Raw genomic sequence first — 18,820 nt, forward strand, 5'->3', positions numbered from 1 at the left:
TTAATTCTCTGGACTGCTCACGTGCTCTTTAATAATGTAATATTTAGGGATGCACAATATATTGCCCGACATATCGTTATCGGCCGATAACTGCTTATTTTTAATATTATCGATTATTGGTCTGATAGCGAAATTAGGCCGATAAATGAAAGCCGATAAATGATGGATTATTTCGGTTTGTTGAACCACTTCACTTGCTCATTGCTGGCCATGTGGAGTTTTGATTGGTGCTTTTTGTGACATAGCACGAAGGTGACACGTGTTGCGGGCTTAAGAAGAGAATGCTAGTCTAGCGCAAAGACAAGATGTCCGCGGTTTGGGAGTTTTTCATTGTGAAATTAATATGAATACGGGGTTTTTTTTCACTGGGTTTTTTTTTCTCCTAGGGGGTTTTTCACCCCGGGGAGGCAGCCTTTTTTTTGGGCTTTACCTAGCTTCCTCTTCTATACGTTGCTTTAGTAATACGTGCACTTATAATATTGAGTCATAGCCGCAGCAAATTTAACTGCTCATGCTATCATGTATTTTGTTGTGCTATCTGTCGTTTTTCTGTGCTTTTCACTGCTTCTATTTATGTAAAGCTGCTTTGAAACAATTGACTTTTGTGAAAAGCGCTTTATAAATAAAATTGAATTGAATTGAATTGAATTGAATATTTATCGGCCTATATATATATATATATATATATATATATATATATATATATATATATATATATATATATATATATATATATATATATCGGTTATCGGCCCAAAATATAAAGAGTTATCGGTTATCGGTATCGCCCAAAATTTCCATATCGGTGCATCCCTAGTAATGTTGCATGAAAATTTATGAATGAATCTTGGTTCTGTTGTTGATCTGTTGTTTGCACGTTTAAATTAAATAAAATTTTTTTATTGTTTTACCGGGTCACAGACAACCATCAACTGTATTTTTACTCAATGACAATTTAATATTAAAATCTTATCAGTTAACAATAAATATTCGGTTAACAAGCTGCGGTTGTCAGTCTGGAAAATTAACTGAAATGAACATCTCTAATTTTACGCTCTTTGATGAATTACAGAATTACGTTTTCAGCAGAAGTCTTTGGGATTTTTCATCCACTGCTTTCATATAAAAACAGAATGACTCCATGTCTGTAAATTAAAAAAAGTCAGTTTTGCAGCTATCACTGCAGCGCCCGGGGAGCAATTGGAGGAAAGGTAGGCACCTCAAGGGCACCTCAGTCGCAACCCGCTGGCCGTGAGACTTGAACCAAAGCACAGTGTTTGAACTGAAACACTTTTGCAAATCCCGACAGAGAAGGATGAAAGATTTTTCTGTCTGTTTGGCTCTTACGGGCAGGTGTCTCAATGGATCAACCTTGTAGCTGTTCGGGTTTCACTTTTTGATCTCACAGACGCATGAGAAATATCTCTAATATATCCGATAACACATTCATCCAAACCACCAATTCACCTCCCATTTGCTGGTAAACAGATAAATATTAATTCATAGCTGTTATTATATTCTGTATTTTAACACAGCTGAAATCATGAATTGATCAATCAACATTCAGCTCTGGATCTGTATAATAAATAGTATATTAGTGATGCAGTATTACATGCGATCATTATTTGGTCAATATTAAACGTCTTGCTGGAGTGATCTGTATAAACAGCTATGCAAAATCAAGTGTTTGTTTGTTTATCCAAGCTGCTGTTGGTGCGTAATTAAGCTTTTAGCATCTGATTGCGGTCTGATCTTCACATAACACACACAAACCCGAGTTTTTGTTCCGCACATCTGTTTTCCACAAACCGTACGACAGCTGTCACTTTTAGCACGAGCATATTTATATGTTTTTTTGAGAAACAAAAGCCTGTACATGCCATAAAACGGCAGTCACGATTTAGCATTGAGCCATTTCTTCACGCTACGCTAGCATCACCACGCTACGCTAGGTGCCAATTATTTCCCTCAGTATGTTAATAAAGAAGGGTTAGCACTTCCTGCCACAAAGTCCTTCACTCCTGCCACCAGACTTTAATAAATGTGTGTTATTACTTGAGTGTCTGTGTTTATTTCAGAAGTGCTAAGAGTCTCTCATCTCCATGGGTGGCTACGCTAATACAGGCAGCTAATCAATAGCGTCGTATAACTTCACGGCTAGCCGCCCCACTCCATCAACGCATGTCTGGCCAAGCGAACGGATTCGAGGGTTCAGGGCTAACCCTGCATGCTCCTGGGAGCTCGATAGTGCCGCATAAATCAAACGCTTCAAAATAGATGCGAGAAGATGGTCGCGGTGCGCTTCTGCCAGTCACATGCACATATTTCTTAACATTTTCAAGTCAAAGTTAATTGGCTCCATTTCTCTGTGTCTATGAGGCGGCGTGGAGACACTTGATTAGGTCTCACCAAATCAATCACAAAATATCTGGCTGCTTAGTCGGGTGGCCAATAAAATCACACAGCACACCTAGGATGTAGGAACGTGTGGTGTTTATAAAAGTCTTTGACAGGGTCAGACTTCGCTGCTTTTTGCTGCTTTTAGCTGTCAAGGTGTGGAGCTATGATTGATTAAAAAAGTGGTCTGCATCTTTGTTTTGCAACTTCACTGAATATTTAGTAAGGAAACACAATAGCAACATCTGTAGCTTAGTTTCCATTAAAATATGCGTAAAACTTAAGTCCTTTTTAAAAGTCATGGTGACAGATGTTGGTAGGTTTAAGTATCACAGCCACCACGCTAGCCAATAGATGCGTTCTACTTGATGTGGCGTTGCGCAGACAGACAGGCAGATGACATCAAAGTGCCGCAAGAACGATTCGAGAAATCATACAGAGCAGTTTGCTTTCTAATCACACTAGGTGTATTTGTATGTCATCCATATGTCATTGTCGGTCTTCGCAGCACCGCATGAAGTAGAACACACCATTAATTTAACTAAAGGAGATGTACGCGTACTATCCAAGCATTAATGGCAAGGACTTGTACTTGGGAGCAGCTACGTATGGGGTGCTTCTAGGAGGTCATAGTATGCAATTTAGCTTCTTTAAAGAATGTTCATATGACTTTTGCGCATGCATAAACTGTTTTTATTGCAGTTTTTTATATATATTCCTTTTTTCATTTGCCTGCAACTACAATTTATTGCGATAAATAATGACTATTAGGTATTTGCACAATTTGAAGGGGTATGGAATCGCAATAACTGTTTGTATTCCAGTTGTTTGACAACAAGTCTAATAGCAACCACATTGCCGACAATGTTATGCAGGTTTATGCTACATACACACCAAATGCGGGGCATCGCTTTACTCGCTTTAGATTACTCGCGGGATTTATCTTTGTGTCATGCAAATTTTCCGCTTGAGTTGAATATTTTCAACTTAGGCGAAGACGCATTTGAGGCGAATAGCGCGTGGTTTTTTTTGCAAACGCACCATGCGAGGATGCATCTGATCGTGTCTTTGCATTGACTTTTTTATGTAATGGCTGGTTCACACGGCAGGATAATTAGGCTGATTTTAGCCCAGATTCACCCCTTCCGACAATCTTAAGGATGCTCTGATAATCGTAAAATAAACTGATCAGATATTCTTGCCGTGTGTGGTGTGTTTAGACTGCTCTGTATTTTTTTGGACCGATTTCTTCTCGTGTGTGGTGTCTCCCGGGGACAAACAAGCATGCAGCCTGTGGACTGTGACGTGTAGCCAATCAGAAAGCGAGGTGACGAGGAAGCGTGGATGTACCGGTGTCATGTAAACAAAATCACGGGTCACAAGAACTCACCTCCATATCATGATGTAGCAAGTATAGTCCATGCTCGCGTTGTCTTGTCTCCACTTCTTTGACCATCGCCTTTTCTTTTGAGAAAGTTTTTTGTCGGTTAAAAACAAACTGCAAACTATCGCCACTGCATCCTCTTTGTCCGCCATGATTGTTTACTATGAAATCACGTTTGATCTCGAGAGATTTTGCGAGATTTCCTGTCTGACCTGGGACTGCTCGGGAGTCAAATCGGTTCGTGTGTGATGTGTTGATTTTGCCATGTGGTGGCGCACCACTAACTGTACGACCAAAACTGTTAGACCCGCGATGTTTTATCGCCGTGTGTGGGGTCTCTCAGGGTTGGAAAATCGGCTGACGATTTTAAATTCATCCCGTCTGAACCAGCCTTAATCTACTCGTGCAAATCGTTGACCTTGCATCTGGTGTAAACCCACAGTTATGTTTTTCAGGTGCATGGACAAATTTATCTTATATGTTAATGTACTGTAATGGTTAATTTACTTTTTGTAGTAAAAATATAAATCAGAACTGAACTTCTGGAGTCTTTTACTAAATTGTTTTCCCATACTTCATTGATCAATAGTAGTAGAGATTACATTTATATTTCAATATATTTTATATTTATATAATCATGCATTATGTATATTGTAATACTGGCATACGAAAACACTTATACATGTGTCATGATATCCAATAATGATTTTTTTATCAGTTGTTTTGTTTGGAGTTTACATCCCGACCGCTAGATAGCATTCTTTTGTCTTTGAACTTAAACAGTAACAGGAAGTACTTTAATAGCGGTGTGCCACAATTATTTTTGCTAAGGTTTGCATAGGGTGCTGTGATCTCAGTGGCTATGTTTACATGCACAAAATGTTGTCAATCTGACTAAATTTAATCCAATGAAAGGTTTCGGCAATACAGTTTATATCTGTAAATCTGATTTAAATGTTCATTTACGTGTATACTCTATATAATCCGAACCAAACGTCTGCGCAAGCACACATCCAGGCTTGCCAGATTTGCATATGAAAACCATCCCTACAGAGTTTCAAAACTAGCCCAAAAGCATCCCATTGAATATCTACAGCTCAAATACCAATAACTAATAAATAAAATCCTTTCATATTTTACCTACATAAAAAATGAACCGATTGGAGACAGCCAAATCTCAAAAAAGCAGAGGACTTGGCAACGCCACCCACTGCACAGCATCTCTTGTCGAGTTCACCTTTAATCTCTGGATAAATGTACAAAGCTGAGTTGGAGAAAGTTTTTCTTAAGAAGTTTTGAGATAAAGGCAATAAAAACACAATCTTTAATTGCTTTATGTTGCCTAATGTTACGAAAGTAAACATGAACGCTGCAGAATGTACAGTGCATGACAGTGCGTGTACAGCGCATGAGCCCATTAGCTTAATAATGTGTGTTGCCATTGCTCTTGAGCATATCCCGTCATATAAAAAAGGGAATATCCCAATATACCGCCCCGCCTTACAGTACCAGTACGTAAAGAAATCCAATGTATCATGATACGTATAGTATTGCGAGATTCTTATTGACTTATATTGTAATAATCACTTTAATATTGTAATCCCTGTACACCTGCCAGCACTGCATGTATCAGAATCAATGCCACTTGGTTTCATTTGACATTGCATTTGTATATTTTGCAGATAACTATCACATGATTTTGGTATTCCATTGTCTTTTCTTAATTTTTGTAATTTCCACCCACATTTTGGGAAAGCCTGCATTAGAGCAGATTATGAGGTGAGTACTACTTCAGGTTTGTGAGATGGACTGAGTGGGTGCGAAACAGAACTGATCAATTAAAGGTGAATTGAATGAGGTTAAAAGTCTTCTCTCTTTCACACCCATCTCTCTTAGTGGAAAAATGTGAATGTGCAATGAGCTCCAAAGCAGAGACCTAATTATTAACAGTAATAAAAAGGTAATGCTTCTTTATCATAAAGCACCAGGGTGGAATGTGTTAACTTTATAAACTTCTGTAGGTTAAATCATCAGAGGTTTGTCCAGAATCACCAAACTGAGATAATCCTCGCCTTTACCAGAGATCTCCTGAATGATAGTTCATCATCTGGTCTGGACAGAGTCAAACATTTCATATGTCCCTCGATGTTTGTTAAGATCAGTCAGGTCAGAGAAAAAGCTCTTGAGACTCGGCTATACGTGTACAGTACAATGATTAAGAAAAAATCTTTTAAAAACGTCAAAATATTGTTATTCAAGTTTTCTCTTTTTTTCTGTGGTTAATATTTGTTGTTATTGATGATTTATAAGTGAGTTTCTCTACTCAGAGTTGTAAGATGAACTACAATATCAGTCTCAGATGGATCCGTCACGCTTAACAAGATTGTGCTTTCTCACGATGACCTTGAATTTTATGGTTGTTTTTAAAGTGCAGCTGATACAGAGTGTGAGGATTGAGGACGCATCTCTACATGAGATTACCACAGTGATGTTACTTTGTGTCATATGAATATTTTACCTGTATTTGGAGCACTTTTACACTACTATTTGCTGTGCGCAGTATGTGGAGTCTGTATTTGGGGTGAAATATCCCAGTAGCTTATTACATTTGCCAAACTTCACAATCAAAGCACATTGTGTTCAACATTACATCCCACAATGCAATGCACTTGATTCGAACTTCTGTTACCTGTGTAATAATGCGTGAGGAGTTTTATTTCTACCGTGGCATTGATTTGGTGAGAATGTGGCATGACCAGCTGGGCTGACTGCTGTTATTAGTTTGAGTTTAAGATTAACACATCTTTCTTTATAAGAACAGTAACAGGGTCGTCTAACATTCAAATATACTTTCATGTTTTTGTGAGGCTGTTTCATTGGCTGTTTGGTAATAATCAAAGCTGACAGGAGATTCAATTCAGTGTCTATCTCTTGAGCCGAGACTGGAAGTGTTCTGCTATGACATATAATGACTGATCAATACATCTATAGATCTACTGAGTGTGAACATGTGATCAATGTGGCATTACCTTTCTTAAAGGTGCATTGTGTAACTTTAAGAAAGATCTCTTGACATAAATACATTACAATGACCTTACATAATGAACTGTGTTGTTTTTATCACCTTAAAATGACCAATTTTTTATCTCTATACGCTGCGGGTCCCCTTACATTGAAGTCACATGCATATTTCTACAGTAGCCCTAAATGGACAAACTGTACTACAGAGCAAGTTTCATCCCTACATTGTCTTAGACGACGACATGTTTGTCCTGTGGCGCTTACCATAGTTGTTTTGAAATTGAGGGGTGAGCCGTTGATTGAAATGCGCACCACTAGATTCCGCTATAATTCAAACACACCACCTTTAAAGAGTGTCTCCCTCCATCATTTCTAGAAACATGTATTTAACAAGACACAGCGTCTTGTTTTGTTCATGTGCACATTTCTCCATGTGTAAAAGAGAAATGCCACAAACAAAAGTACATGTAAATTAACGCATAAAGCCTGAAGTATAGCGTACGTGCACGGTCAAATGCACAGCCTTTACTGTAAAAAAATTATTTTGTGGCTAAGTAAATTTAACTAAATAAAATTAATAAATTATATTTAAAAAAATCTTGTTAAAATAACACAAAAAGATAAGCAATTATAAATGAACACATTATTAAGTAAAGTCAACTGAATTTTATCATGTCAAATTTGTAAGAAGGAAATTAACCTAATAATTTTGTGTTGAAACTACTTGAATTATTTTAGTAAATACCAACAAGGCAGTGGACTTGTATACTGTTAAAAATAATACGCTGGATTTACTTTTACTTTACTTTACTTTTGCGTTCACTTTTTTAAGTAAGTTTTACATGAAATTTTAAGCAATTGCTAAATTCCATGTAAAACTTACTTTAAAAAAGTTTATGCAAAAATTATGCACTATATTTAATATTAAAATGTTAGCATTGTATATTTTGTGTTAAAAAGCATTGTTTATTTGACTTGTATGCGTACACAGACGTTTGATGCAACAAATTGCAATGCCTCTTCTGGCATTTATATGGCGGTGTGTGTACAGCGGTTCTTGTACACGTAAAAAAAAAACTAAACTAAACTTCAGGCTTAAATGTCTGCTTTGACTCATGCAGCAGTTGACAGAAAAACTGTAAATATTAAAAACTTATGTTAGATCTACAAGTAACAGTCATGAGTATAGATACAACAGGATAGCTTCTGACAGATTTTCTAGGAGAAACCTGACAAACCCTCTAATTTCAACGTTATTTTCTACGTAGTCGGTGTATTGACTTGCACGTTAATGCATTAAAACAGTATTTTATAATAAGCTGATTTTTGACATTCTCTGCAAGACATAAAATTTCCTTTTTTTTTTTTTAAAAGCTTTGTTATGATGTGTTTTCTTATATATGTACATTTTTTACCATAACATGGTAAGAATAATATTTTGCATGAAGAAAATTATAATATAGTTCTTGTTAGCAACGAGAATTGTAGAGGAAAATCGCACTGTATTATTAACTAATGTAACTAATTTTTGTATTAAAAATTGACCTTTTCTTTTAAGCAAAATGTAATAAATTGTAATTTTATTCTTTTGTTTTTGATCAAATATATAACACAGATTATATAGTTATAATGGTTGTACTGTTAAATGAACAATATTTGACTATAGAAGGCCATAATCAGGAGTCCAGAAAGCTGTGTGGTCGGTACTAACTTGTGATCTTGACAGATTTTGTGAGATTTACCCAATCATCACTGAGTAAACAACAGCTGTATGTAAACATGAAAATGATGCATTGAAATCCAGTCAGTAAAATGTCACTACACAGTCAAAAGAAGATGATAATTGCCAGCTCATTTACAGATTTGTGCTGCAATTTTACAGTTTACAGCATATTCACAAAGCCTGAGATTTCGGTCTCATTAGTCTGCAGCCTGGCGTCACCAATGTCAGCGTAATTGTGAGAAAACACGCAAAGCGATTCATCAAATATAAACGAAGGCCAATGAAATTCCAGGAAAGTAATTAGCATTTTATAAGTGTCACTACCGTGCTCCTAACAAAATGTGAAACATGTTTTCCCATTGTGAAAACTTCTGATTAAGCCGCGCTGAATTAAAGCACTTTATCATTTCCTGCTGCTAGAAAGTCCCGTCTCGCTTTACAAGCTTTTCTTGGTGTTTTCAGAAGCAGCGTGGGTCAGGGTCGAGGGATCTGCATGCCGAGCGTTTTAACATTTTGGATGAGAGAATGAGATTTGAAGTGAAAGTCCACAGAATTCACTCGAATTCTCTTCAGAGATAAAAAGAGCTACAAACCTGCAAAACAAGCATAGTTATGAATCAAACACTTAATAGTTTATTCCACTTTATTTTCTGGAGAAATTCTAATCAAACTTGTTCAAGAGGAACAGTTTAAAGGGGACATATCATGAAAATCTGACTTTTTTCGTGTTTAAGTGCTATAATTTGGTCCCCAGTACTTCTATTAACCTAGAAAATGTGAAAAAGATCAATCCAGTAACTTAGTTTTGGAAAACCATTCTCTGCAAGCATGTGAAAAAAATGGATAATTGAAATTTGTCTCCCCTTGTGATGTCAGAAGGGGATAATAACGCCCCTTAATCTGCACTATCCAACTATGGCACTGCCATTTAGTGCAGAGATCAACTCATTTGCATATTAAAGGACACACCCAAAACATCACATTTTTGCTCACACCTACAAAGTGGCAATTCTTCTAGCATGTACATAAAAAAAATATTATCTTTAAGTTCTTGCATTTAATTGCAATTAAAAATCTATGCAATTTACAAATAAAACAAAAACGTTACATTTTAGAAAATATTTAATTAGAAATATTCTAACATCTGCGTCAATGACGTATCCATTTTCCTTATCTCACGTGGCATGACGGGACAAACTAAACGTCATTGCGGGCCAACTGTGGCCGGCGGGCCCTAGTTTGGGCACATATGTTTCGGAAGCATTGCAGTGCACTTTAAAAAAAACATTAGGTTGTTTTTCACCCAATGGGTTGAGCCAGATGGGTCATTTTATTGGGTCACACCAACCCAACACTGTTTACGTGACCATCAGGCCAGCTCGTATCTCACATCAACCAAACAATATCGTTTTCTGACACAAGAGTCTTAAATCTCCTAAGGACAAATTGTTGGACGGTATTTGGAGAAATTCAATTTATTTAATGTTTTATCTATAATCTATAGCTGTACACAAGAAAATGCAAAAGTATGAATGTATTGACGGTTATTAAAAGTGGCTTTGTCAGCTTTGGTTTGCTTTGTGTAATGATCACAATAAAGTTTGTTATAGACTTCTTTCAGATGTCTCTTTTGCAGAGGCGGCCGGTGACTTCTTTATCGAGGGTGCACGATGTGGAGCTCGTCACAACATGTATGTAGTTGGTCTAGGGTGGCCATCCGTGCCAGTTCTGCAGGATACATCCCAAACAGGATCTTGGGTTTGTTTTCCAGAAGTCGCGTTGCTTGACCGCATACGTAATTGAGGTTCTCACATTTCAGTTAAAATACATTAGAAAATTAAGATTTATTTCTTTTATTGTAGTTTAATTCTTACCGTATCCTGTTCGGGACGTGTCCTGTGGAACTGGCACGAATGGCCACCCTAAGTCCGTCATGTGTGTGGCTCGTCATTTCAAAATATGTGTTCTGCGCATCACGTGTCCTGCCGCACATGTGTCTAAAGGATTTATGATAAAAGAAACGCTCGCATTTGACAGATCGTAATCTCATGCGTAAACAGAGTTTGGTGTTAAAAGATACTTGCGAGTATTTTGTGAACGTGAGCGTCTCTTTTATCAAATACGGTTACGACGCGTGTGCAGCAGGCACTAATTTTGACAAGACACATAATACACATGGTTTACATGACGCAACAAACACATATTTTAAATATGACACTTCGAACAATATTTTGAATTTGCGCCCCTCGGAAGATAAGTCACCAGGCGCCATTGCGCTTCTGTTTAACTCTTTCCCCGCCATTGACGAGATATCTCGTCAATCAAGAGAAAACGCATTCCCGCCAATGACGAGTTTTTCCATCTCTCCGCAATACCGCTATTTTCCACTAGGTGGCGCCCTTCCGCAACTTTTTAAACCTGGAAGTATTGCCCTATGGCAAGCTGCTGCATGTCCGTGTCTGTTTAAAAGATCGCTCTGAATGGGATCTCTATGAAAAGTCCGTCACAAAAATGGAATTATCTCTGCTTTTTGCTCAAAATGTGGTGTTTTTGCACAAACCTACCGATATTCAAAAGCTGATTACAAAAGACCTACTGAAGGTAGGATGAAACAGATTTTTTGTTTGAAAGCAGAGGGTCTGTTCTTTCATTTGGTATATTGTATGTTTATATATTTGAAGAAGAACATTTTCTGGAAGACATTAAACTTTTGTGAAAATCATGAAAAACGCTGGCGCTGGCTGGCAACTTTTTTTTTAAAAACGCTGGCGGTGAAAGAGTTAACACTGTATTTTTTATAGTGTGACTTCAATATCAAATGTATTCCAGTATTGTACAACATGGGGTTTTGTCTGAAGCATTTTGATCTTCTCAAATATTATAAAAATCTAAGTGTATTTGTTTGTGCTCAAAACGGTCCTCCTTTCCTTAATTTTTTGTCTAGTAATGTTTTTTGTGTTTAAAAATCTGTCCCTGTTTTGTGGTTTAATGCTTTGAGTGTTTCTTCAGGACATCATGACGCGTCAGCTCGCGGTTGGAGGAATCGGTGTGTTGAGATAATGACAGTTTTGAGTGATGTTACTTCTTTCTAATTGAGGAAGACATCAATTAAATCTGTGCTTATCTCTACAAATAAGCCCAGTGAGAGACGGAGAGCAGCTTTACTTTGCAGATGCTGGAGCGTTGTCCATTATCTGTCACGGATTTCTTTGCTTTCACTCCTGTGTCACCCAGATCAGCATAACGTCATTGCTGAATATGAAATGTGTTATTCATTTTACATATGTTTTTTAAAAGTTTATCTCGGCGTAGTTGTGTTTCTCTGTATAAAAGCTCTGGATAGGACGTATTTAATTCATTAAAGTAGGAAATGAATGTTCCTCCATCTGTTCGAGACAGAAATTAGAGCTCTCTTTTAAAAGCGGCGCTTGCGGGGGGAGGCAGAGACTCGCAGAGCGGTTTGATCCCCGATGCCAGCTGAGTGCTGTGAAATGGCTCAGTTCCCCCTGTAGATCACTCAAAGTAGGGCACTTACATTTAGAAACTGGCCCTGATGTACGCTCCGCACTTAAAGCAGCAGACCACAGATGTTTATGTGTGCTTGTGATGTTAAAACGTACTGCAATTAACAGCAGAGATGCCAACATCTGGCAAAGGTTACCACAGGTTTTACCAGTAAATTACTGTCAAATCATAATTATGGGTGCTTAACGCAAACATTACTATTACTAATGTATATTTATGCAAAGATTGATTTTAGAGAGATGGTTTGTCAGAATGACAGTCATTTATGTTTTGTATTTTATGCAGATGAATATAATCCCAAGTAACAATGTTGCTAATGTTGTTAATAAGGTCAGCTGAAGTGTATTTGTACAGTGTGTTACTGAAGTGGTCGCTCTGAGATCATTCAATGTTTAATTAACATCCGTAAGCAGGCTTTTAAGTGTCTTCTTGAAAGCACGACTCTTAGAGAAAGTGATGTGGGCCATCATTTGGGAATATCATCACCCTCAACGTTTTTATTTTTTTGGACACAATAAGCTTTGATGTTTTGTTTTATGCCATGTTCACACTGCACGATTTTCTGCTGTCTCGGATGAAAGATGGCCATTGCGAAACATTTGTGATGATTTTTATGATCACAGCTCCTAAGCGGTGGTCCTTTGTCGTAGAGAGAGATCGAAAGCCGGGTGTTATCAGTGATTATTGTCTGGCAGTGTCCGAAATTCCTACATCTACTGAGTAGCCAATGAAAACAGAACAAGCACTATCCCACAATGCTATGTGCTCAGATTGACCCTTCACCTTAACTCTTTCCCCGCCATTGGCGAGTTATCTCGTCAATTAATAGAAAAAAATTCCGTTTGATGGAGATTTGTGGGATGCACATCCAGGGCACGAAGCTCCCTTTCCACCACATCCCAAAGATGCTCTATTGGGTTGAGATCTGGTGACTGTGGGGGTCATTTTAGTACAGTGAACTCTTTGTCATGTTCAAGAAACCAATTTAAAATGATTTGAGCTTTGTGACATAGTGCATTATCCTGCTGGAAGTAGCCATCAGAGGATGAGTACATGGTGGTCATAAAGGGATGGACATGGTCAGAAACAATGCTCAGGTAGGCCGTGGCATTTAAATGATGCCCAATTGGCACTAAGGGGCCTAAAGTGTGCCAAGAAAACATCCCCCACACCATTACACCACCACCACCAGCCTGCACAGTGGTAACAAGGCATGATGGATCCATGTTCTCATTCTGTTCACGCCAAATTATGACTCTACCATCTGAATGTCTCAACAGAAATCGAGACTCATCAGACCAGGCAACATTTTTCCAGTCTTCAACTGTTTAATTTTGGTGAGCTTGTGCAAATTGTAGCCTCTTTTTCCTATTTGTAGTGGAGATGATTGGTACCCGGTGGGGTCTTCTGCTGTTGTAGCCCATCCGCCTCAAGGTTGTGCATGTTGTGGCTTCACAAATGCTTTGCTGCATACCTCGGTTGTAACGAGTGGTTATTTCAGTCAAAGTTGCTCTTCTATCAGCTTGAATCAGTCGGCCCATTTCCTCTGACCTCTTGCATCAACAAGACATTTTCACCCACAGGACTGCCGCATACTGGATGTTTTTTTCCTTTTCATACCATTTTTTGTAAACCCTAGAAATGAAAATCCCAGTAACTGAGCAGATTTTGAAATACTCAGACCGGCCCGTCTGGCACCAACAACTATGCCACGCTCAAAATTGCTTAAATCACCTTTCTTTCCCATTCTGACATTCAGTTTGGAGTTCAGGAGATTGTCTTGACCACGACCACACCCCTAAATGCATTAAAGTAACTGCCATGTTATTGGTTGATTAGATTTAACAGGTGTTGCTAATAATCCTTTAGATTCAGACACAACTGCTAAGTTCGGTTTTCATACTGCGCATTTGCAGCACTAATCTTTAAGCGCTGATGTTAACAGGTGTGAGCATCACAGACGCAGAGCTGAAGCATCCATGCATAATATCCATAATGGAAATGATTTAAAAGCCGATTTTAAACTGTGGGAATGAAACTTGAGAGTCTACTGTTTTATGGAGAAAATACTCAGCAGTGGTTTTGAACGATGAATTTGCACATGGCTTGTCTTAAAGCATATTAGAAACACCACATAGACATAGACAACAATAAAACTTGATATTCCCCCAGGGGGACTTTAACGTGAATTTCCATCATCAATATTAAAAATGGTCAAAAAGTGCAATGAACTTTTGACTTTCATTATAAATAAAAGCTTCAGGCAGCAATTACGCTTCAATTTTACTTGGATGATTTTTATATTTTACAGTGGGCACCCTGAAGTCTGAAACAAATTAATGTGTGTTCTACAGTAACTCCATTAAAACGCAGGCATGTAGGGATTGCCGGAGTTCGCTCGCGTCTGTTGTCTTTCCGTCATTGCTGGGTTGAAATTGTTTGGGAGCTAATTGTTATCATCTCTGCGTGATCCTGCAGTCCAACACGAAATGCATTTCAAGTATTCCTCCAGACTTTATAGACTTATTTCTTCTTGCACTTGAGAAAGTGTACTTAATGTTTTTCCGGTGTCATGTGAGGTTTTTGTGGTGTGCTGTCTAGAAACATGAATTTCAAAGGCACATTGTCATTTGTGATGAATTGCAAGTTTTGGTTGTTTAGTCCGTGTGTATGTATGTGTGTGTTAAGCAGGGAAGCTGTTTTGCTTCTGAAACAAGTTCATTTACTGGAGTAAAGTGAAGATGGGATAATTGGTCCCCGGATCAAAGTCTGCTGGTTGAGTGGGACGGCAGTCGCTGGGCTTTTAGGCGTTTAGTATACAGTGTTTCATTGTGTAATTGGGCTGTGTTTTCAGCTGTGGATGTGCCCTAATCATCCGTGTTTGTCTCTTTCATACTCAAATCCACCCAACAGAGGAGATTGAACAAAGCTGTGTCTGCAGCTCCATGCTGATTTTACACAACACTTCTTGTTTATCCTCTTTGTGTTTTGAATTTCCAGCTGGTTTGATCAGTTAGAGAGAAGTAAATCTTTTATTGATTGTCATTTTCATGTCATTTTCAAGACCTTATGGTACATATTAGGACCTTTTTAAGGTACTGCCCCAGTGACAACCTGGGAGTCATATTTTCACACATGCAACAACAGTTTACTTTCTGGGACTGGTGATGTAGTAAAGACAGACATTATCATAATTCCTCCCGCTTGGACTCACAGCCTGTAAATTAACTCCTGTTAGCATTGCATTGAGCGAATCTTTCAAACATGGTAAGGAGCGTCACATTTATGGCTGACGTCAGAGGTATTCAGACCAATCACAATGGCCAATCAAATTTGTTTCAGGAAGATACTGACATCTGGAGCTACAAAAATGTAGGGTATTTGTTAAATAATGTGTTTTTAACCATAAACCATGCAAACACATTGTATTATAGCAAATACACAAAATAACATTGTTTTTAGCAATAACATTGGTGCTCTTTAAAAGGAAAAAATATTTGTTAACACACGTTGCGTGTCGACATCTGCCTACAGACACTTCAGTACTTTTCTTTCCTTAATTTGTGATTGGCCTGTAAATGACGCAAATTATTGCTGCCCTGCATCATTTGTACTGCATACAGAAATATTGCTTGGAATCAAAAAATAATAATAATTACACAAAGTTTGCGTTATTTTTTTAAGTTAGGACAACTTACAACAAACTTCTCGACTGACAACTGCAGCTTGTTAACCGAACATTAAAAGTTAACTGATGCCATTGTGGAAAAATACAGTTTGTGGCAGTAAAAACAAATATTTTATTTAATTTAAACATGCAAACAGCAGCAAAAGATCAACAACAGAACCAGGATTCATACATTATTCATACATTATTACATTAATATCCAAAGATGGCGGATTGTCTCTTTTTCATCTACCACATTTTCAAAAGCAGTTCACATTTAAAAAAGTTCTGCTTTTGTGTCTTCTTTCTCGGTTTGTGCATGAAGAGAGATGTTTATCTTTGTTGATCTTTAAGAGGTTACCATCGTGCTGAAGAGAGCATTTAGCTAAAACAGGCTAAGATTGATTGTCTTCTGCAACCTTACAAGTGTTGTTCATTAAAAAAGGTAGAGTGTTTTAGTAGTTTTGTGTGACCACGATTAAATAAAATTTAAAATAATGCCCAAAAACAAGTTAAGCATTAAAAAGGGCAAAATTGCACCATTAACAGTAGTTCATATTAGAGCCCTGCACGGGCCAAAAACTCCAGCCCTAACCCGGCCCTGGCCCGTAGTGTTCAAACCCTACCCGGCCCCAGCCCGACCTGCAATTTTTTCAGCCCGAACCCGACCTGACCCGAGACCAATATCAATCACTTTTAAGCTCTCTCTGATGTGCGCTCTCAGATTCGTGCTGTCTCTGCTACACACGCAAACACACACACAATGAGGAGAGACGCCAAAATAAGCCAGAGCCCGTCCAGAGCCCAGTCTGAAAAAAAACGACCAGAGCCCGGCCAAAATAGGCTTAGCCTGTCGGGCCCCGTTGGGCTTGCAGGGCTCTAGTTCATATGACATGCATTATATTCTGAAGCCAGCATTTTTATGTGGCTGAAATTGAAGCCATTACTGTATGTTGAAATGTGTTGAATTGAATGTGAGGAGCAGACAAGAACAAAACTCTCATAAGGTTTCAGAACCTATAAACCTTTCTGGGACTATTAGTGCCTACTTGAAATCGAAAAATGGAATTGAAATCTTTCATAGAGAGAAGTTAAGTGGATAAATGGATGACAGAATCTTCAATACTGTGTTTTGTTACTGCATTTTTCAGACTAACATCTTTAAAATAATGTTTGTACCTAAATCATTTTGCATATCTGATTTGTAGATTTCTAACTTCAGTACATTAAAGGGGACATATCATGAAATGATTACGAGCAAAGAACCACTTTTGGTGCTATATAGCACCGTTTGTTTTTAGAGTGTATCAACCTAGAAAATGTGAAAAAGATCAACCCAGTAACTTAGTTTTGGTAAACCATTCTCTGCAAACATATGAAAAATGTATCAGTGAAATCTGGCTCCCCTTGTGATGTAAGAAGGGGTTAATACCGCCCCTTAATCTGCACTAACCAAACACGCCACTGTCATTTAGTGCAGAGATCAGCTCATTTGCATTTAAAAGGATACACTCAAAGTGGCATTTTTAAAATGCCGTAATAAATTATCTGTGAGGTATTTTGAGCTAAAACTTCATATATTTACTCAAAAGTCTTGTGAAATGTCCCCTTTAAAACACCCAATAATTACATTAACTATTACATCTATTTAAAACAATTATCAGTGACCTAGCAACTAGGGATGCTAAACAATTAATCGCGATTAACCGTTAGCAGAATAAAAGTTTTTGTTTACATCACATATGTGTGTAAACTGTGTATAATAAATATGTATATATATATTTAAGAAAAAAATTATATATTAAGTATTTATATTTATATATAATATAAATTATACATAAATATACAAATGTATATACACATGTAAACATTTCTAAAACATATACATGCATGTGTGTGCATTTATTTATACAAAGTTATTATACACAGTTCACACACACATATATGATGTAAACATAAACTTTTATTCTGCTAACAATTAATCGCGATTAATCGTTAAGCATCCCTACTAGCAACCTAACAAAGCACCCTAGCAACTTGCATCACATTTTTCTTCCAAAAATCTTTCAATTGCTGCGTAATCTCTTCCAGCAAACAATGTAATTTCAGTGTGAAGAGTAAACTGTCTGGCAGCAGTAGATTTTATGGGGCAATATTGGTTTTATTACTTTTTGTTTCTTTGTTAAAATGATAAAAGAAGCAGTTATTAAAGTTCAGTTTATCTAACCTCTTGTCTCTCTATAACTTTTCGTTTCGTGTTATCGACGAGCCTCTGTGGATTTCATCTCCTCTGTACAGACGGTTTCTGCTGTCCACAAACAGATATTGTTTTCTAGAAATGTCTGCCGGTTAAAGAACGTGTTAGGACTTATATTAATGTACTGTGGTTTGTTTTGGTTTTACATAATGTCTATGTTAAACTACAGAATTTGTCATTTATGACCTTGAGCTACAAAACCAGTCATAAGGGTGAATTTTGAGAATGAGAGTTATACATAATCTGAATAAATAAGCTTTCACTTAATGTATGGTTTGTTAGGATAGGACAATGTTTGGCTGAAGTACAAATATTTGAAAATCTGGAATCTGAGGGTGCAAAAAATCTAAATATTGAGAAAATTGCATTTAAAGTTCAAAGTCCAAATGAAGTCCTTAACAACACATATTACTAATAATAAATACATTTTTTAAATATTTACTGTAGGAAATGTATAAAATATATCCTTATTATTTTTGGCATTTGCTACAAATATACCTATGCGACTTATTACTGGATTTGTGGTCTAGGGTCACATATTGGTTAACTCATTTAATTACATTTAACAGTTTATTCTTCATTGTCTCTTATAGATAATCATCAGCACGATTACACCAGCCATCTGGATCTCACCGGTTCACACACACCAAAAATTGGTAAGTTATTTTCTAGCTTTTTTAAACGTTCAGAAAGAATTCCTGAAAACCGTTTCGTCTCTGCTATACCTGTCATGATGATGCTTTACCCACACCGAGCTAAACTGAAGTTTAATTGATTTATTAAGACATCGCAAAACTATCACATCCAGATGGTTTTAGCATGACGAACATGTCTTATAATATCAGC

General features: G+C 37.3%; 1 protein-coding gene across 1 annotated transcript in view; it reads left to right on the top strand.

The window, feature by feature from the left end:
• The window catches only part of LOC135734297 (protein shisa-6), a 127,541-nt gene that overhangs the window by 88,973 nt on the left and 19,748 nt on the right, over window positions 1-18,820 (top strand). The window contains exon 6 of the mRNA XM_065253232.2: window positions 18,568-18,630. Within this exon, the coding sequence (XP_065109304.2) occupies window positions 18,568-18,630 (63 nt within the window). The remainder of the gene's footprint in view (window positions 1-18,567; window positions 18,631-18,820) is intronic.

The sequence above is a fragment of the Paramisgurnus dabryanus genome, chromosome 3, assembly GCF_030506205.2.
Source record: "Paramisgurnus dabryanus chromosome 3, PD_genome_1.1, whole genome shotgun sequence".
NCBI lineage: Eukaryota > Metazoa > Chordata > Actinopteri > Cypriniformes > Cobitidae > Paramisgurnus > Paramisgurnus dabryanus.